At 50.1% G+C, this 20,300-nt stretch overlaps 1 protein-coding gene across 6 annotated transcripts; it reads left to right on the top strand.

The window, feature by feature from the left end:
• Positions 1–6,458: 6,458 nt before the first annotated feature.
• On the top strand, positions 6,459–18,153 carry TMEM98 (transmembrane protein 98). Of its 6 annotated transcripts, none has more exons than XM_031040559.2 (8): positions 6,459–6,805; positions 8,133–8,219; positions 8,955–9,136; positions 10,389–10,520; positions 11,486–11,519; positions 13,583–13,698; positions 16,021–16,080; positions 17,362–18,153. In XM_031040559.2, exons 3-8 carry the CDS (start codon positions 9,006–9,008, stop codon positions 17,567–17,569), a joined length of 681 nt encoding a protein of 226 aa, XP_030896419.2. In that variant the 5' UTR covers positions 6,459–6,805; positions 8,133–8,219; positions 8,955–9,005; the 3' UTR covers positions 17,570–18,153. The 6 variants fall into 6 exon arrangements, with proteins under 6 accessions (XP_030896419.2, XP_081661498.1, XP_030896418.2 ...); XM_081805372.1 differs by having other exon boundaries at positions 8,133–8,312; XM_031040558.2 differs by lacking the exon at positions 8,133–8,219.
• The last annotated feature ends 2,147 nt before the right edge of the window (positions 18,154–20,300 follow it).

The raw sequence follows: 20,300 nt of genomic DNA, 5'->3' as shown, positions 1-20,300 counted from the left end.
GTTGCATAAAAGGTGATAAATATATAAATCAGCAGGAATGGGTGTGATAACCTAGAAGCATGAGGTAAAATGGAAGAGAGAAGACTTTTCATAATCAAGGTTAAAGAAATTATAGTATTTAGAATCAGATGGTAGAGAACAGACACACCAAGGAGGAGAAATCTGAGAAATCAGAAGAGGGTGGGGCTATGGAACCCAAGAGGAGAGAGAGTGGTCTGTCTGCTGTGCACCATCCTGGGGAGAGTGTTAAAAGGAGACATGGACATCCACTGCGTTTGGAGACATGGAGATCATAGTGACCTTGAGAAGTCAACTCTCTGGAGCAAGGCGGGCATCAGGCAAATTTGAGCAGGTAGAAGAGTGAATGGAGATGGTCAGTAGAGACATCTTTTCAGATGGTGTTGAGACAAAAGGAGAAATTTAGTGCTGAAAGGGAACCGAGACGGGCTGGTAGCCAGTCACTTGGTATGCAGAGAGAGAGATTTAAGATGAGCTCAATTGTTTGCTGATGGGAATTTGGCAGGATAGACTGAGATAGTAATTCAGAAGAAGGTAGAAAAAGGCAAAGGATCCAGGATCTTGAGAAGGTGGGAGGGAGGGAGGGTTGGATTCAGAGCAGAAGTGGAAGAAGAGAGGGTGTGTACGAACACTGGCAAGTATAGAGATTTCATGGTGAAAGGATGAGGAAGTCAGTACTTGTTTCTTTTTCTTTTGGAAGGAAGACAGAGTGCAAGAGGGATGTGGGAGGGTTGACAATATGAAGTCATTGTCTAAAGGAATAGAAGAGTGAGACTTGGATCCCTGTGGACAGATGGCTCACCAGCAATATGTGCCTGTTCATGGTCTGTGATCACGAACCAACAGCAAGGCCAATCTTGCCATGTGATCTTCTTCAGCTGCTGGTATCTGCTCCAAGCTAGCAAGGAGAGAGGGGCCAGGGAGCAACTCCATGATGGATGATGCCATCGAGGTCAGCCCGGAGGGACAGGGGATAAAAAGGGTGAAGACATTGTGGGGTTCATAGAAGACACAAAAGGTGTCAGGCCTGTAAACTGAGTTTCAAAGAAGGAATTTCTCTTTCCACCATGCCCCAGCAGTAGCTCACAGATGAGGGCACATACCTAGGAAGCAAAGGTGACACCCAGTGACCACTCCTTGAAGTACACCTGCTCAGATTTAGGTTGTGAGCAGTCCTAAAGCAGCCTTCTATGAAATGATCTGGGGTTGATCTGCTCCACTTGGGAGGCACTCAAGCCCTCCCCCATTCTCTCCATAGCTGTCTCTTGTGGGATTCTATACCACCAGCCTTGGGCTCTCTACGGGGATGGAGAGGCTGCTGCTTGGGTGAGTAGCTAGAAGTGGGTTGCCTGGGCACTGAAGGCCATCTGGGGGCTGTTTGCTCAGACCTGGGCTTCTCTGCTAGGTTCCTGCTATCCTGGAGATGCAGGACAAGCATCCTAAGATAGGTTTGGGCATTCCCCAAACCCCATTAGGGTTTGGACAAATGCTGGCTGGTGACACAAGCCTCTTCCAGCCCACAGTTGTCCTGGGGAATTGTCAACCCAGCTGACTAAAGAACTGAGTGAGGATTCCAGTCTGTCTACTGCCCTCTGAGAGTTGACTGTGCTCAGGGATCTGAGAGGGTCTTGATGTCTCTGGCTCTGCCTAGACTCCTCCTGCCCCAAGCACTGGGATTTGGCTTAGTCTAGAGGAAAAGTTGGGCTCCTCCCCACATTCTGTCACCCATCATATGTACTGGGCTTGACTTCTGGCCCAGCAGATTCAGGAAAAGCTCTTTACTTCCCCTCAACTGCCTAAAATGAATTTAGATAGAGGATCTGCCAGGAAGAGAGCTGTCACCATAGGTATATACATTGTGATATGAACTGGGTATGGTAGACGGGAAGGAGCCTGGCAAGGCCTGTTTGATCAAAGTCCTCCATGTCCCACTGTTCCTGAGTGGCCCAAACATTTGTTTACCAAACATGTACTCTTTTTCATCTTCCTGTGAATTTCATTCCTAGACTCCTACCCCCTTCTCCTCAGTTCAGAAAGACATATATATCTCATTTCGCTTGACTGTCTTTGGAATTTACATGTCTGTGTGGACTCCCGCTAAATATGAAATGAAATTTGATTTTTTCCCTGTTAATCTGTCTCAGGTCAAATGATTCTTAGTCCAGCCAGAAGGATCTTGAAGGGCCTTACCACTTAAACAAGTTGTAAGAGCTCAGATAGGTTGCCTTGCCCTTCTATTTTCTTTCTTACAAACATAATCATACTGACTTTTCAGGGATGGTGAGAAGATTAAAGGAGATAAGCATGTAAGATGCCTAATTAGTGTCTGGTACATAATAGGTGCTTAACAAATGTTCACTCCTTGCTTGCACCCACTGGCCAGTAGGAAGTCTCTTTCCTCCATATTACCCTCAGCACCATTTCTTTTAAGATTTTATTTATTTATTTGAGAGAGAAAGAGAGCAAGAGCCAGAGAGAGCACAGAGGGGAGTGAGGGGGAGCAGAGAGCCTGATGGCAGGGCTCGATCCCAGGACTGCGAGATCATGACCTGAGCCAAAGGCAGATGCTTAACCGACTGAGCCACCCAGGTGCCCCATCCCTCAGCACCATTTCTGACCAGCTGTCTTCTCCTCTCTAATCATCAGGTTTAGTCTTCAATTTGGAAACCCTTGCTGCAGCTTGGCATTGAGACTGAATGGGGAGAGGCCATATGTAGGGTGCTTGAATTCTGAGGAGCAGTCCAGTAACCATCCCTCTTACCTTTTTTGGGGAAACCCCCTTGCATGCAGATGTATCAGAAAGAAGGGTACTGCCTATGCCTCACCTCCCACACTGGAGACAGATGGGGTGAGTTCCTACCCACAACTTTGAATATGGAAGGAAAGGTAAAGTTGAAGGGAGGGTCACGATCATTTCAGGGCCACTGCACCCAGCCCCTGGAGCCCTTTGGTACCTGCCCATCTCCTAATCAGGGTCTTTCGTTTCCTGCTGATTCTGTGGGCACCTCCTATCATTTCAACAAGTCCTCTTTCTACATGGGGTAATCAGTTTCGATTGCTTGCAAGTAAGAACACTGAGTGTTTATCTCAGATCAGTCCAGGGAGACTTCAAGGGGCATTGGGATGGCAGGAGTTGCTAGAATGATGGACGAGAGGTGGCTAGTAAAGGCACTGGCACAGCCTTGGTACTATCCTGTCCTCCCTGCAACTAAGTAGTGGGTGGTTAATTGGGGCATTTACACCATTTGTTTGTTTTGGTCTTATAAGAGAAGAAAAATAATTTTTCCTCTACCCTTCTAGATTCTTGCTTGAGACCCCCATATATTAAAAAGATTAACAGGAGAAAAACAAACAGAAGTTTAATAACATGTATACCTCCTGTACACGTAGGAGACACCCAGGAAAACTGAGTTAACTCCCTGAAATGGCCCAAACCACCACCTGAAATACCACCTCCAGCTAAAGACAAAAGAAATGAGGAACGCCTGGGTGGCTCAGTTGGTTAAGGGTCATGGTCTCAGGGTCCTGGGCATCAGGCTCCCCACTCAGGGGGGAGTCTGCTTGTCCCTCTGCCCCTTCCCCTGCTTGTGTTCTCTCTCAAATAAATAAGTAAAATCTTAAAAAAAAAAAAAAAAAAGACAAAAGAAATGTGTTGGAGGGGGCAGGAGCCAGACCATTTGAAGTCTGCTTGAAGATTCTCTCCCTCTGCCTCCCTCCCTCAAATAAATAAATTAATTAAAAAAAATAGCCATAAGCCCTAGCTGACCAAAGGGTTACTTACACCTGGACACAGATACCGAAAAAGGAAAATACCATTCGTTCCCATACCTCCTCATGTTCCCCCTTAACTACAGCCCTCAACGCTGCCCCCTGGCAGATGGTCTCTCCCTCGCTGTCCTGCTCAGCTCCCTTGTATTACTCAATAAACTTCTGTCTCCTTTGTTCTGCCTCAGATTCCCACACAGCCAGCCTCCACCTGGTTGGGTCACCCCGCACTCCCCTCTGGTAACTGTCAATTTGTTCTCTGTATTTAAGAGTCTGTTTTATGGTTTGTCTCTTTTTTTCTATGTTCATTTTTGTTGTTTCTTAAATTCCACCTATGCATGAAATCATTTATTTTTCTTTCTCTGACTGACTTATTTCACTTAGCATTATGCCCTCCATATTGTTACAAATGGTAAGCTTTCATTCTTTTTTATGACTGAGTAATATTGTTATATCTATCTATCTATCTATCTATCTATCTATCTATCATCTATCATCTATCTATCTATATCTCTTTATCATGTGGTTTAGCTTTCTTACCTCAAGGCCACCAAATGTTAGATACCCAAGACAAAAATAGCACTCCATTCTTCACAGAGTATTTTAAGAAATGGAAACACTTACTGTCCCCAATCACCCATTCTGATGGTTGCTGCTTTGCTGTAAGCCCATTTTCCTTAAACAGATAGAGCTGAAGGGGTTTGGGACAGGCCCCTCCCCCCACAATGTGCCACTTTGGCATGTGGATTATTTTGAACTGAAGGCAGTTAAGACCCTGTGGGCTCAAGAGAAACTTTTGTCCCTCCCTTAACTACACAGAAGAATCTAAATTGGAGGGTCTCTCCAGAATAAGCATTGTTAGTAAAGATAACTTCTTTTAAAAATATTTATTTATTTTAGAGGGACAGAGAGAGCATGAGCCGGGGGGTGGGGAGGGTGGACAGTGGGTGAGGGAGAGAGAATCTCAAGCAGACTCCATGCTGAGCATGGAAACCGATGCAGGGCTCGATCCCATGACCCTGAGATCATGACCTGAGCCAAAACAAGAGTCGGGGGCGCCTGGGTGGCTCAGTCGGTTAAGCGACTGCCTTCAGCTCCAGTCATGATCCCAGGGTCCTGGGATTGAACCCCTCTTTGGGCTCCCTGTTCCATGGGGAGCCTGCTTCTTCCTCTCCCTCTGCCTGCCTGCCTATCTGCCTACTTGTATCTCTCACTCTCTCTCTCTCTGCCAAGTAAGTAAATAAAATCTTAAACAAAAAACAAAACAAGAGTCGGACGCTTAACTGACTGCACCACCCAGGCACCCCACAGAGATAAATTTTATCTGATTGATCCATCTTTAAGGCCTGGCAAACATCTAATCACCAAACATCTCTGATTCTTATTGCCCTGCGACTTACATTCCTTCCCTCTGAAGTCCCAGACCCCTAGCCCCTTCTTAGTTCGGAAGGGGACAGGAATTCTTGCTCCACGAAAGCACTTTAGAGGGTAGCAAAATCACCCCTCAGCTTTCCCGTCCCTAAGTGCCGGTAGTGGGAAACCACAGCTGCTCACTCTGCCAGGCTCTCAACAAAACAGGTGAGCTGTGAATGCATGTGCAGGCATGCTATGCAGCGGGGAAGGTGGTGGGCCAGGAGAGCATTCCTGGGGACAGCTGCCGCCCCTCTCCTACTTATCATTACTCCCAAATGAATGTGGGTTGCATTTTGAGAGATCTTATGAATTTCCCAGAGAAGCTGGACATCTGTAGGTGTAAGTGAAATTCTTGATTTTTTAAAATGTGGGCAACTAGTTTGATGTTAACTGTAAGTCAGAAAAAAAAAACAACAACCCACCTCTGTGGGCTGCATGTGGCTTAGGGGTGATGAGTTTGCAGAGCCTGCATTAAGTTGCCCAGGACCTAGTGTGCATCCTTTGGTACTTGTCACCAATACTGACCTCAGATTGGTTGATTGGGTCTCTGCCTTAAGCCCTAGGCTCTAGTTGGCCTCACTCGGGTCCTGTCTCTTTCTTACAGGGGTAGGAGTTTGAAGGCTAAGGGGAATGACCATCTAGAGCTCATGACTCCTTTTAGAGCATCCTCCTGGGTCATTGGACTCTGGAAAAAAGAGTCGGCCCCAAAAGCCCCAGCCTGTTTCCAGAGCCTGTGGACCTCCATCCTTCAAGGCATCCTGTACCTCTTGGGGTGGGCATCTTTACCCCTGAGGGATGGCCAAGGGATGGCTGTTTGCAGAGTGGGGGCTGTGAAGGATTAATGTGGGTTCCCTTGGGTCCCTAGAGTAGAGTGCGAACAGAAGGGGCAGGACAGCCTGCCAGGGTCCTGTACTTCTATGCTTGTCCCTGGCACAGCAACTGTTTGGGGGTGGGCCTGCTGTATGCCCAGTGTGGGTGAGGCTGTAATGAGAACTCTCACTGATTCGCATTTACCCTGGGCCAGGCAGCTCTGAGCATGCCTACAAGTGGCGGCCCCACTTTACAGATGAGGAAACCAAGGCACAAAGAAATGAAATAAGTTGTCCGCAGCTAGCGAGTGGCAGAGCTAGGATTTAAACCACAGTGTGTAAGATCAGACTGGCTTCCTGACCAGCCCACTGTGGAATCCGCTCGGTCTCCGCAGCCCCACCGGATGGCCAGCCGGCAGGGGTGGGGTGGGGGGAGTGGCAAGGACCCGGCGGCCTCCCTCTGCCCGGCCTGGGCTCGGGGAGCGCCTGCTGGGTGGCTGAGTGAGGGCCTCCCTCCGCCCCAACCCCCGGCCTGCCCCCCGGGCCCGGCGGGGACGGCGGCGCCTGGCAGCGGGGGATTTGGATGCGGCGGCCGCCCTCCCCCGCTCCCCTCGCCCCCCCCCCCCCACCAGGGGGTTGGCGCCCGGGGACTTTATCTTGATTCCTTTGGACAGCCCAGCTCCTTCCCGGCATGCCCCGCTCGCAGGAGCCGCCCGCGAGTCCCGCGCCCGGACTTTGCCATCGGCGGGGCCGGGCGGCCGAAGCGCCCCTGGGGATGCGTTCTGCGGCTGCGGCCTGAGGTGGGTGGGCCTCGCCGCGCCCCGGTGCCGCGGGAGCCAGGGGGTCCGGGCGCGCGGGGGGCTGAGGGGGGCGCCCGGAGATTGGGGCTGATGCCTGGGGAGGAGGGGGGCCCCGGGCCGGCCGCCCCTTTGTTGGGGCCGCCGAGCCCTCGCGGCGCAGCAGGGCCGCCCACAAGTTGGGCAAAGTTGGAGCTGCGCGCCTGGGAGCCCTGCGAGCCCCGCGCCGCGCCGGGTGGGGTTCCCTTCCTCCGAGCTGGGTGTCCGGGCAGCTGTTCTGGATGGTCGGGCAGAGGGGAGGAGGTAGGGGCTTGGGGCTGTTTGTATACTGGTGGATTTAGAACCCCGTGGAGGAGAAGAGGGTGGGACACACACACACACACCCCCCCCCCAAGAAACCGAGACCTACCCAAGCTTACACAAAGAGGAAGAGTCAAAAACTCATCCTGAAACACACAGAGAAGAAAAACACACAAAGACTCATACAGACAAATCCCGGAGTAAGGTAGCAAAAACTCAGAGAAAGCTCGTCCGCCTCAGAGAAACACACTCAAATGGCCGCGGGAAGAGAGGAAACAAAGCGGGTGGTCTTGGAGGCCATGGCGCAGGGGGAGGGGGTAAGATGTCTGGAGAGGAAAATGGAGAGACACAGAGACAGAGACACAGAAATGAGAGGAGGAAAGAAAAAGGGCTAAAGCAGGTAGCCCTTTAGGAGGGACGGTGTAGAGAAACACACATCTGGAGAAATTGAGGCAGACCCTGAGGATTACCTCTTGCCTTCCCCAACCCCCCACGGGAGATACAGAAATGAAAGAGACCGACCCTAGCCTTCTCACCCTCCTGAGCAAGTGAGTTTGAGGTGGTAGACCAGCTGCTCTGTGGAAGCTTTGAGAAAGGCCTCCTTGGCTTTGAGCCAACCAAGTTGGCATGCTGTCCACCTGGCAAACTCCTACTCATCCTTCAAAACCCAGCTCAAACGTCACCTGCCCTGTGAAGAAGGCTTGCCCAGAAAATGTCATGCAAGTACAGTTATCCCTTGTCTGTGTACCCTGCCATGTGGCATAGACACGGATTTGAGGAGCTGGGGAAGAGGTTGACAAGCGAACAGCAAACATTTGTCCTCCTGCCCACCTCTTTCTCCCTCCTCAAGGTTTGGGGTCCATGTCTTATTTATCTCCAGTCTTCAGAATCCTGCCTAGTGCTTGGTGCCTAGCAGATGACCAATAAATACTTATTGAATGACAACCGGGAACATTTGGACCCTCAGAGACTTGTAGTATAGAGTAAGTCCATCGTCCTGGACTCCTAGATCAAAGCCCCTCTTTTGCAGGTGGAGAAATTAAAGCCCAGACAAGGGGAAGAGACTTGCTCAAAGGCACAGAAGTAGGATCCTGCAACGAATACATACTTCTCTGAGGTGCCCTTGTTTCTCTGCCGTAGTCTAAAATAGGTGTGGAAGAACCTCCTGAGTGAAAACAGGCAGTAGGCAAAGAACACTTTAACACCAGTTGTAAGTTTCCAGCACTGAAACTGACAGTCAAATCCCTTTCCAGAATTTTTAGAATCTTCTTCCCTCCTTAGAAAGGAAAAGGGAGGTGAATGCCCATCTCACTTTAAGTGGATGGGTTTCTACTTTCTGACTACAGAAACTTGGACAAATTACTTAACCTCCCCGAACCTCAGTTTTCTCAATGGTAAAATGGGGCTATTAATACCTACTTCAGGGTTAACACACAAAGTGCCTGGCACAGAGGAGATTCTCAGTAAATGCCATCCTCCCCTTCTTAGGAGGATATTCTTTCATGCACTTGGTGGAGATGTGAAACAATAGTGCTAGTTAAAATGTGTCCTTTTGTCCAGATTTAAAAGGCCATCCTGGTCTGGCAGGTGGCAAACTCTTAATTAAACAAAAAGCAAATTTGGGGCAGGACATAAAATGCATCTTGATTCTATTCAGGCCCTCAGGTCTCTGCAGGTGACTTGGGGGAACCAGGCTTTCTGTGCCCCCCGCCCCCAGCAGGTAACTTGGTCTCTGCAGGTGAATTGGGGGAACCTGGCTCTCCTTGCCCCCCAAGGCAGGTAAGACCCCCCCCATCCCACTCTCTTTCGCTGCTTCTTTACGAAGGCCTCCTCTGCCCTTGTGTCTTCTAAGATTTAGCCCATGCTGGGGATGTGACGGGGACAGAGGGAGCCCCCCAGAAGCATGGAGACTGTGGTGATTGTTGCGATAGGCGTGCTGGCCACCATCTTCCTGGCCTCGTTTGCAGCCTTGGTGATGGTGTGCAGGCAGCGTTATTGCCGGCCTCGAGACCTGTTGCAGCACTACGATTCCAAGTGAGTGGGCCCGGGGAGGGCAGGGAGCAGAGGTGGGCTCCACCAGGGGCTCCAGCATCCGGAGGAGAGAGGGGCCCAAGAAGTTTGGCACTGGGCAGCTCGAGCTCAGCTTTTTGTCTCTAAAATGGTACTTGAAGACTTCCTTTCCAAGAGAGGCCTTGGAGCTTTAGTGATGTCCTGAGCCTTCTCTGACTCTGTCACTGAGCTAAGGAGAGATTCCCTGAACGTGTTCACCTAGCACAATCCAACCAAAGGCATAGGAACAGAAACCCCCCATGCCTGCACTCCAGCCACACAGGGAAGCAGCGGATGCTCAATTTTGTGAAATCCCTGCATGGGACGGTCTCCTTATTTGCGCAGATTTCTTCATAATGCATTTTGTGTGCAATAGATTTTATGAGCAAGATCCTATTTTCCATTTAGGGATATTTTAATTGGTAGACCCCTAAGGGACCATGACAACTAACCCTTAGTTTCTCTTACCCTTTTACTGAATCCTATCAGTGTCTCTGTCAGGTGGTGAATAATTTGTAAATGCCCGTTTATATGACCCAGGAAAGCTCTGCTATCGAACGGAAGGCTATGGCGTCTCATGTTTTAAAGAACCTTGTTGTAAAGTGGGTGTTGTTACTTCTGCCACTTATCCTGTAGAATGAGGAGGGGGTGGGGTTATGCAGACCAACGTCCTTCCAGTCCTTCCCGAGAATGATTCTGCAGACCAGGTAGGTTTGGGTAACAGGAACTTCAGCCTCTCAGTATCAGGTAGGCTTGAAGGGAAAATATGTTTTTTTTTTTTAACCTGGGCATGGGGCCCAACGCAGGACTTGAACTCACGACCCTGAGATCAAGACCTGAGCTGAGGCAAGAGTTGGACGCTTAACTGACTGAGCCACCCAGGCTCCCCAAGGGGAAAATAAGTTTAAAAAGGATGTTATTTTGTGCAGAAGGAACAGCCTTGTCTAATACATTTCTGTATTTATGGCTGTGGTTCTGCTCTTTCTCTTAGTGGTTCATCTCAGTCTGCTTCACTCTTCTTCTTTGCACCCCTGCCTGCCTCCTTGACTCACCTCTAGCCATGTGTCCTGCCCACACTTGCAGTCCCACTAGGGTTAGGTTTGGATCCAGGACATGAGGTCAGTGCTTTAACTTACTAACTTTCTACATCCTGCTGGGGGATACATGGGCCTCAGTGAGGAGAGGGTCAGCAACAGCCACCCATCCTGAAACTACTCTCCTGGGCTTTTCCTTCCAGGCCCATTGTGGACCTCATTGGCGCCATGGAGACCCAGTCGGAGCCATCTGAGCTAGAACTGGACGATGTGGTCATCACCAACCCCCACATCGAGGCCATCCTGGAGAATGAAGACTGGATTGAAGATGCCTCGTAAGGCCTTAGGGACCGTTTGTTTGCTCCACTCCCCTGAGGATGGCACATGGGGCTTCTGGGTGCTCTTTTCTGGCTTCCTTTGCCAAGCACTACTGGGCATCCGGGAGCACTGGGCCACTTGCTGCTCATTGCCCCCAGCATGGAGTGGGGGTTGGGGAATCAGATATGACAGTGTCTGTCCCCCCGCCCCCGGCCCCCATTTTGTAGACCTAAACACTGAGGCCCACAGATGTCTGGCAAAACTCGTTACAAGGTCACCCTGCTGTGCCTGGGTTATCCCTGGGGTGCCTGTGAATTTGGTACGCAGGCTCCATGGATGAAGCCTTTGTCTTCAGGATCTCTCAGGGGTCCCTCTATCCAGCAGGAGCCTCTACATGTTGAGAATTGTATGCTGCTCCGAGCCCTTATCATTCACTGGGCAGATGTGTGGGGGGCATTATGTGTGGGACACTGGGGCAGTTACTGCAGATATTAAACTGGTGGGAGAGACAGAATTCTACTCATTACAGTATCCAAAGCGAGAGCAGGTCCCTGCGCACAGTGCTGTGGGCATACAGTGTTGGTGATCTCTAGAGCTGCCTGGGATATGGAGGTGGAGGGGGCTCTCGTGAAGGCTACCACAAAATGGGTGCCTTCTGACCTGGGTTTTGAAAGATGAGGTGGTCACCAGGCTGAGGATAAGGGGAAGGACACCTGGGCTGGAGGGAACAGCGTCAGAAGCTCAGAAAGCATAACTTGACAAGTGAGCGCTACCTGGAAGAGGCAGCTGGACGTGGGCAGGGGAAAGGGAAGGAAAGAAGGTGCCTCCTCATTTAGCTCCTGGAATTGTTCAGTTGAACCTGGAGGCATTCCTGCTTTGGGTGGTGTCCAGGTGGGTCAGAGCTAGATGGGGGCAGAGTTGGTGGTGGGAGCCAGGGGGGCCTCGAAAGAGAAGCACTGACAGATTCTTCTTGTCTCTGCAGGGGTCTCATGTCCCACTGCATTGCCATCTTGAAGGTAATACTTTTGATTTCTCATGACGTAAGGGGGGGGTCATCAAAGCACCACCGTGCACAGACTGTTGAAAGGGATCTTTCTAGGAAGGGCACCGAACCATGCAAGAGGCTTTTTAAAAACATGCCTGACACTTGGAATTTCTACTGTTTCTACTCCCTCCTGGATGGTCTGTTACCCTTTAGCACTCTCACACCCTTTCAAAGGTTTTGTCTTACCTGGTCCTCCTAATACAGTAACCGCGTAGGTGGTCACTAGCCACATTTTCACCCATTGGGGAAGTCTGTGTGGCTGCCGAGGGGGAGCGGGGCTCCCCACCCCCTCCCTGGGCACTTTCTTTCATTAACAGAGAGCTCGGCCCTTTGCTCAGCGAGTTGAGTTCTGTGTCTGGACTTCTCCAGTTACTAGAAAGTTCCTCAGTGGCCCTTTCTTGCTGGGACAGTAGTCTGTCGAATGGGACAATCAGTGTTGAAAAATCCAAACCATGAGTACTTGAAGGCAGATTGGTTTTTCTCTAATTCTTGCTGCCTCCACGATTGGGTGGAAAATTGCATCCAATTTGCATTTTGGCTAGGTTTTATAGTTTGGGGTAATTTTTATAGTTTTAGCATTTGTTTTTCAATTCTTGCCTGATAGAATAATAATAATAGTGAAATATTTGGCCAGTTGCAGATATTGTTGTGTTCTTCCTCTCAGTAACTTGGGAAACCACACATTTATCTTTTTGTCCAGTAATTATTCAACATTTCCAAAAAGACAGCTTTATCGTTTCTTCGGTGTCATTCAGTACAACATATGAAAAAGCCTTTTGGGGCACCTGGGTGGCTCAGTCAGTTGAGCGTCTGACTCTAGATCTCAGCTCAGGTCTTGATATCAGGGGTGTGAGTTCAAGCCTGGTGTTGGGCTCCAGGCTGGGCATGGAGCCTACAAATAAATAAATAAATAAGCTAAAATGTCTTTCATCCCACCTCTCCTTTAGCTGTCTCTCTTGGGGGTCAGAGGAGTGCCTAGTAGGAAATTGTCGTCATCAAGTCCAGGATTATTTAATTCCAAGAAGCTCTTTGGGTGTAGATATGGTTACAGATAGATAGGTCTAATGAGTAAGCAATAATGCTGTATTCCACTCCCGTCTCCCAGCTAGGATGGGTCCTGGCGCTGGGTTTTGTCCCTGTGAGGGCCTATTAGAGAAGGAGGTGACAGCTGAGGTGGGGGATAAGTCAGCAGGAAGGGAGTCCTACTGGATTGGAATCAATGGCCCATCCTGAGTCTCCCATCAAAGGAGAGGCCCTGGGATCTGATGTCCCTTTTGCTTGGCCACGTGCCCTTGGGTCCCTGTGGGCTCTTGGCCTTCTTTCTGCTCTCCTTTCCAGCCCCAAGTATAAGGCAGGTCATGGAACCTACTTGCCAGGGACAGAAGCACATCGAGGTTCTAACATCGAGGTGTGCAAGGGAGGAAACAAAGCTTTTGGGTTGGCCAGCACTGTTGACGGATGGTGACAAAGGCCTCGTGTCATAGTCTTGCGTTTTCCCTGCTTTTTTTGAAGATCCTTTCACCATCGTCCTGTTGACAAACATGCTAAGTATCACCCTAGAAAATTGTTGAACTGAGTGCCGCTTTTGGAGGGTGTGCTTCAAGGGAACAGTTGCCCTTTGTCCAGAGGGTGTTTCTGAGGGTACCCTGCTGGAGAGATTTAACCTTCTGGAAGACTAAACCATGAGATGAAGGAATAGAAAGAGAAAGTAGGTTTTTCCCCTGAAACGAGAAGGTGAAATTAGAGCACATGATTTTTCTTAGACAGATTATTTCGGCTTAGACTTCTCTAAGCTGAAACGCTGACCCTGCTCTGAGGTTCCCACCCCTCCCTCCTCACCGGGCCTCGTTCTCTGCTTTTGCCTCTTCCTCCTCTTGTCTCTGTGTGCTTTTGACTTCAACTTGCCCACTAGGTTAGGGGCCCCGGGCTGTGGGATGGAACCCAAGGCAGGGGCCATATTTGTTTGTGGGAGTGGCAGACGCTCTTGGGGGGCTAGGGTACCCCTCATCACCTCTCTCTTCCCTGCTGTGTTAGATTTGTCACACTCTGACAGAAAAACTTGTTGCCATGACAATGGGCTCCGGGGCCAAGATGAAGACCTCAGCCAGTGTCAGTGACATCATCGTGGTGGCCAAGCGGATCAGCCCCAGGTGAGCTGGTGGGCCTTGAGGTCCCCACACTCCACGGGGCCGGGGGGGGGCGGTTTGTGCGGTAGGGGGAGGGAGGGGTCAGAAGCTGAGGTGACAGGTGGGCCAGGCTCCTTGAAGAAACCACATAGACAACTTTAGTTACTCGTGTGCCAGACATTTACAGAGCATCCAGGAGGGTTTAGATACTGAGAGAGCCAAGCCAGGGTGGTCTCATAAGGTTCCCCCCACCTCCCGCAGGCCCCCTCCAGTCGGCTTTTTGGGGAATTCTAGCATGCGACTAGTGCCGACGCTTCTAGTCCATTCTGCAGATCCCACTGTGGTTGCTTCCTCTCCCTTAGCCCCATACCAGCTGGGGCTGCCTGCTTCCCTCCTTCCCAGGCTCTGGACCAGTAGGCACATTTCCCACTGGTGTCCACCTCTCTGTGCAGTGACCTGCTGGCTATGCCCCGCCCCGGCCCTATTTGTACCAGAGACTAGTTTCGGGGACCCACTCCTTGCTACCTCCCTGTCATCCCACTGCCCCATCCATGGCCCAGCCAGTAGCCTCCAGGACCTGGTGGGTGGGGGTAGGGGAGGTGAAGCCATACTTCATTCAGATCTCCCAAATTCCAGGCTGTCTGCAAAATCCCATGTGGGAGGCAATCAACAACTACACCCCCTCATTTGGGCTTGACTTTGTGGAGAAATAGCCCTTTTCTTAGGGAGAAGGGTGGTACTGAGTTTGTGCTGCCACCTGGTGGCCGGTATGTGGATGTGCCTGAGTTGGGTGTTGGCCCCGCGCGGGCTGTTTTCTCAGTCAGCGGGGTACCTCCACACCCCTGGTGTGAATGGTGGCCTCGCTGTGAGTTTCAGGGGCTCTTGGTTTCCTGGTTGCATGGCCTCGGGTAGATCACGAGGAACCAGCCCTCTGAAGGAATATGAGAGTTGGTGCACTTGAACTCTGTCCAGGGCATTCAGTGAGTTGAGAAAGTGGGAGGGAGAGAATCCGGGGGAGGGACTCAGCCCAGAACAGTTGTTGGCTTTCTATGGAGCTGGCCCCGGTGGGTGTAGCTATAGGACTTGCATCAGCCTGGCCAGAAGGCCCTCCAGCCCAGGCTCTGGGCAAGCACCAGGCATTCCACTGGCCACCCATTGTTGGTGGAGACTCTGCACTGCTCATCTCTGCCCACCTTCATCGTGCTTCCCGTGAGGATTAGCCCTGGTGCCAGAGGGAGGGTGTGGCGTGGCTCAGAGGGCACACCTAACCCAGTGCACTCTGGCCCCTCCTACCGAGCCCCTTGGACTACTTCTAGAATGCTCCGTGCCATAATTCAATCCGTGTCCTTGCTTTATCTTTTTGCCTTTACACATCTTTCTACTTCTGGCCGTTTTTTTGTCCCCATTGTTTTTCTTGCTCCATTTATTTCACATAACGTGTTGATAGCATATGAGTTTCGAGGCCAGTGGCTTCAGCTTCAGGGCACTACAGAGAAAGGGGCCGTGAAGACAGCAGCCCACGTTCCTCTGCATGTCCTCACCAGCCCCGAGACAAGAACACTGGAGAGCATCTATTTTCAAGTGCTTTTCACAATCAAACAATGCATCATTATTCTTTCTTCCTGACTATCAAGTGGTCCAGGAGCAAGGATTTGGATGAAAATCTGAACCCTGCAAATCAGAATGAATAGTAGTTCCTTTCTGAACTTGGTTTAAAAAAAAATTAACCACGAATTGTACCGTAATGGAAAGGGAATCCAATGAAGCAGTTTGAACCCAAATTAAACTTGTAGGGTTTTTTTTAGTGTTCTATATAACTATGTTCTACCATTTTTTAAAACACAATAGTAATAATACTTATAAAAGTTAAAACACTGTAGAGATAGAGTATCTGGAAAGTGAAGGAACCCCTAATTCCACTCCATCCCAATCCCTGGAGGTGACACTAGTGAATGGGGAGTGTTCCTGCACTCTACCCCACTCCTGCACGCCATAGCTTTTGTTTACTCATTTTCATGCAAGCGGATCGGTCAAACCTTTATATAGTGTTCCGCAGCTTGCCTCTTTAATTTAGTAGCATATCTCGAACATCATTCCAGATGTGTGAACTTACACTTTTTAAACTCTGGGGACTTGAAACCAGAAAACAAAATATTCTCTCAACTGAACCAGAAGTCTTTCTGTTTAAGTCTGTCTGAGAATGCAAAAGCCGTTAGAGAAGGAATCACCAAAGATGGGGGCTCGAAGATCAGGAGAGAAGAATCGGGACAAGGAGAGGTAGGAAGGGAGGAAGGAGAAAAAGACAGAAGGAAAGTGAAGTTCTGAAAACGTTTTGCCTCCACACAGAGTGGACGATGTGGTGAGATCGATGTACCCTCCGTTGGACCCCAAGCTCCTGGATGCCCGGTGAGAGTGGTGGAGGGGCCATTCGGCTTCTCATGCTGGAAGCTCCCCGTTTTATCACATCTGTGAGGTTTGCTGTTTGGGTTGCTGTGGAGAGGGCTGTTTTGCTGGGCTCCCAGAGCTACCTGGGCTTTGGGCACCATTCATTGCAGTGTGAATGGTGAGAGGCCTGTGCTCTCCCTGAAACCTGGGATTGGGGAGAGCCAGTCTTAGATTTTGAATTTTTACACTAAAACATCTGGCCGCGCTAAGTCCTATCTGCACCTTCCCTCCCTCCCACTTTCTCCATCGTCTGCCTCTGCTCCTTGGACCCTGGAAGCAGACACACCCCAGCTGTGAGTGCTGCCCAGTCTCTGGGTGGGGCAGGTGGTGAGCAGGGCAAGGGGAAGGAAGGGGACTGGTCAGCTCAAGCTGTGCTCACCTTCCACAGGACATACCCGGGACCCCTCGCCTCTCACGATCCTCCCCTAGTACACCGAGCACCCTTAGGCTTTTGAAATTACGTTCCTCTACCAGATGCAAACCCATTAAAAGAAACCAGATTCTTTTGTCTCTCGGATGTATATGACTATTTCCTAGAGCTGTTGTGTGTGATGATTGTCAGAGATACAGTGGCTCACACTGCTTAGGTTGGCTTTTCTGTCCCGCTCTTATTGCTGCCCCGCTGTGTCCCGGGCTGGTACTGTGTGATAGGTTCCCAAATGCATCATGCACACGCACTGTATAAATGATATTCTACGGGGAATCTTCCAATACTGGGAAAAAAAAAAAACCCCACTCCCCCTCAATTTGGTTTTGAATTAAATTTTGTTTTTAGAGTGGTGTAAACCAGCCCGGGGCCTTATTGATTCAAAATCCACAAGGGTTGCCCCAGGCAGGGGTATGTCTAGCCTTCTTGTCTTTAAGTGGGCAGCAGTTGGAGATGTGCTCATCCAATTGACTAGATCCAAGCTGTCCCACAAAACACTCATCCAGGAGATGTTCATAGGTGTGCTGCAGAAAATAGGCTCTCCAGTCTTAAATAAGTTAGCAAGCCATGGCACGTTGTATTCTTTACCGAGAGCTTTATCATGCACGTTTAAGGCCCAGAGAAGGCTTCGGTTAAACCTTGCTGAAACCAGCCATTCCCAGATTTATTTGAGTGTGGAACCATCTTTTCATTACTCCCCAGCCTTCTGGTGAAGGGCCTCCAGTTTGGGGAACACCAGACTAGAGTCTGTCCGTGTGGGTTTTGGTGCAAAATCCCTTCTTTCCCGGGGAAACCGATCCTGTTGCTTTTTCTAGGACAACTGCCCTGCTCCTGTCGGTCAGTCATCTGGTGCTGGTGACCAGGAATGCCTGCCACCTGACCGGGGGCCTGGATTGGATTGACCAGTCACTGTCAGCTGCTGAGGAACACTTGGAAGTCCTTCGAGAAGCAGCCCTGGCTGCTGAGACAGACAAAGGCCTCCCAGGCCCTGAAGGTTTCCTGCAGGAGCAGTCGGCCATTTAGTGCCTGCTGCCGTCCCCGGCTGGCTCCTCGGCTCCTCGGAGCCTTCCATTCCCCCTCCCTTGCCTCCCGTAGTGTTAGGTGTTCTCCAAGGCTCTGGAGCTGTGTGTGCATAGCTGGTGGCCTCTGTTGCAATTGCCAGTGGTGGCTGGTGAGTGGCAGTTACGGGAAACAACAGGCCCCCTCTGTGCAGAAGAGCTTTAGAAACTGGCGGAGCATCTGCTTTATTTAGCTCACCTAGTGTTTTCAGGGAAATTGAACCAGCGTCTAAAAATCACAAGGTTTCACGTTAAAATCAGTCTTTGGCCTCTCGTAGACAATCCGAAGCTAAGGCAGCTCTGACATGCATTTTCAGAAGACAATCAGCTGGAACTCAGTAGGAGTTATCTCTTTCCATAGGGCTGGTGCTCTCTTACCCGGTCTGGTTCATTTATTTGTAGTATCTGCCTGGTCCCCGAGGCATCTGGGTCCCCCCCCTCCCCTTATCAGGTTTGACTTTGAAAGTGAGCCCCTTCCCTTTTTGTCCCTGTGCCTGCAATTCTACCTAGCTACCACTAGGAGGACAGTAAACTTACACTGAGATTTCGGTCGAGTGAGTGGTTATTGAGTCAAATTCAAATGCATGGGGTGCGGTGGGACGCATTTGAGAACTGAGGATGGAAGAAGAGAGCCTAAGAATCCTGAGGATACCTCGTATGTATGACCCAAAAAGAGATATTGAAAGACCCGTCAGAGTTGGGGCAGAAGTACCCCCATAAAGTAGTTTCCACATGAGCAATGACATCCATGAAGGATGTGTTCCCCTTACTTTTGAGATCTGTTTGTTATGCAAGTATTGAAAGATGAGGGGCATTTTTATGACTGGAGACCTCTGTGGGACCCAGAATCACAATGGCATAATCCAGATGTACATCCAAATTGCATGATTGTCGTCATAAGCATATAGGAGAGACTGCCGTACTTTGCTTCCTCCCAGGATCTCAGAGCCAACCTTGCTCTCGGGAGAGGGCCCTGGCTTGGGGGCTGCCTTGATTCATATGCTGTGCTGCTTAGCAAGTTCTGATAGTCGTGTTTGGTCCCACTTCATTTTCTTTGCCCTGATTTGTCAGCAGATGTGTCGGTCTGATTATAGAGACCCAGGAACCCATATTCCCAAGTCCAAGATCGGGGCCTTGTTTGTCACTGAAATGTGCCATTGGGCACAGTCCGTTCTCTCCTGGAAAGCAGGGTGCTTCTGACCAGCACGATGTATACCATTCCCACTAGGGAAATGGAGTCAGGAGCAGAAAGCTGGAGTCAGCTAGCATTGGACTGATGGATGGATTCATGATGACAGGGGTGCCTTATTAGATCGTCTGTTCCCATCAGCTCCGAACACATGCTAAGTGTCTCAAATTTTCTCGTCCTGCTGGTAGGCTGTGAATAGGAAAGGTCCACAAGGCCACTTGGACTTTTCCATTTGTGGCTTCCACAAAAAGACATCCACAGTCCTGTTTTTATGTTTTTCCCCTTTCTTTCAAAACCTGCATTCCTAACCAGATTAGAAACGACTTTCTGTTAAGGTTGTGATGGTTGCCACAGTTATAAATGCCCCTGCCTTTTAACCCGGGTCAGAGCCCTAAGCCAGAGAGGCAGCTGCAGGTTGGCATCTTAAATACCCTCCACCAGGCATGGCAGGTGGGGATGAAGTTTCCTAGCATCCCTGGAGCCACGTCCGGAGTCACCTCCTTTCTGTGAGCCCCAGCGAGTCCCGGCACCGTCCCCCAGCTCTGGGGTTGCTGCAGGGAGAGGTTGCTGAACACCGGGAAGTGTCTCCTAGACTGTAGGATCTCTGATTCTACTGCTGTGTAGTTTTTCTTTTGTCTCCAGTGCCGGACAAATAAGAGGTCTCTGGACAAGGTAGGTGCTGGTTGAGGTAGAAGAACCATCTGGAGAGGGAGGGAGGCAGCCCTACTCCTCTTGGCTCCTTTGGGAGTTGGCCGAAGTTACCCTCCTCCTCAAGAGAGTCTGGTTGGTGAGCACAGGTTATCCAGCCAGGTGTGGTTTCCCAGAGGATGGACACATCCCAGGTTCACTAGCATCTTTGTTTATGGAGGTAGATCTTCCATGACATGCACCCCCTCCTAGCCTGACTCAAATTCTGAATGAAGAAGGAATTACTCAGGGAGAGGAATTGAGTGTGAAAAGAATAAAATCTCTGAAATCAAACAGAATTAGGTTCAAATTTGGGCCCTGTCATCTACTGTGTAAGCTTGGACAAGTTACTTAACTTCTCTGGTCCTTAGCTTTCTTATCTATAAAATCAAGGCTGCTTCCTACCTCACTGGGTTGGTATTTCAATCAAATGAAGTGGTGTATGTGAAATGCCTGGTTGTGTGCCCGGTACTCATTAGCCAATATTAATGCATCTCTCCCAAAGCCCGCCTCCCTCTTGCCCTGAGGCAGGTGACCCAGAGGTAGCACCTCAGTTACCGTAGCTCTACCCAAGCAGGGGTCTCTGTTCATAAGCTCTGGAACTGAGTGGCCAAAGTTCTGGAATCACCACTGTTATAGGGAGAGTGGCCCAGCCCTGTCCCTCCCCTACCCCAAGTATGTTCACATGAAGACAGTCAAAACTCTTGGCCTCTTATCAGTGTTCCCAGGGTTGATTGCTCAAGCTCACATTCCTCCAGAGCATGGCCCAGGAAGACTCCTCCAGCTTGTGAAATCTTCCAGATGGACACGTGTTCCTGGC

Source organism: Leptonychotes weddellii, chromosome 15 (genome assembly GCF_054177405.1).
Source record: "Leptonychotes weddellii isolate Sample4059 chromosome 15, ASM5417740v2, whole genome shotgun sequence".
In the NCBI taxonomy this organism is placed as follows: domain Eukaryota; kingdom Metazoa; phylum Chordata; class Mammalia; order Carnivora; family Phocidae; genus Leptonychotes; species Leptonychotes weddellii.
This window is presented reverse-complemented; position numbering and strand designations above follow the sequence as displayed.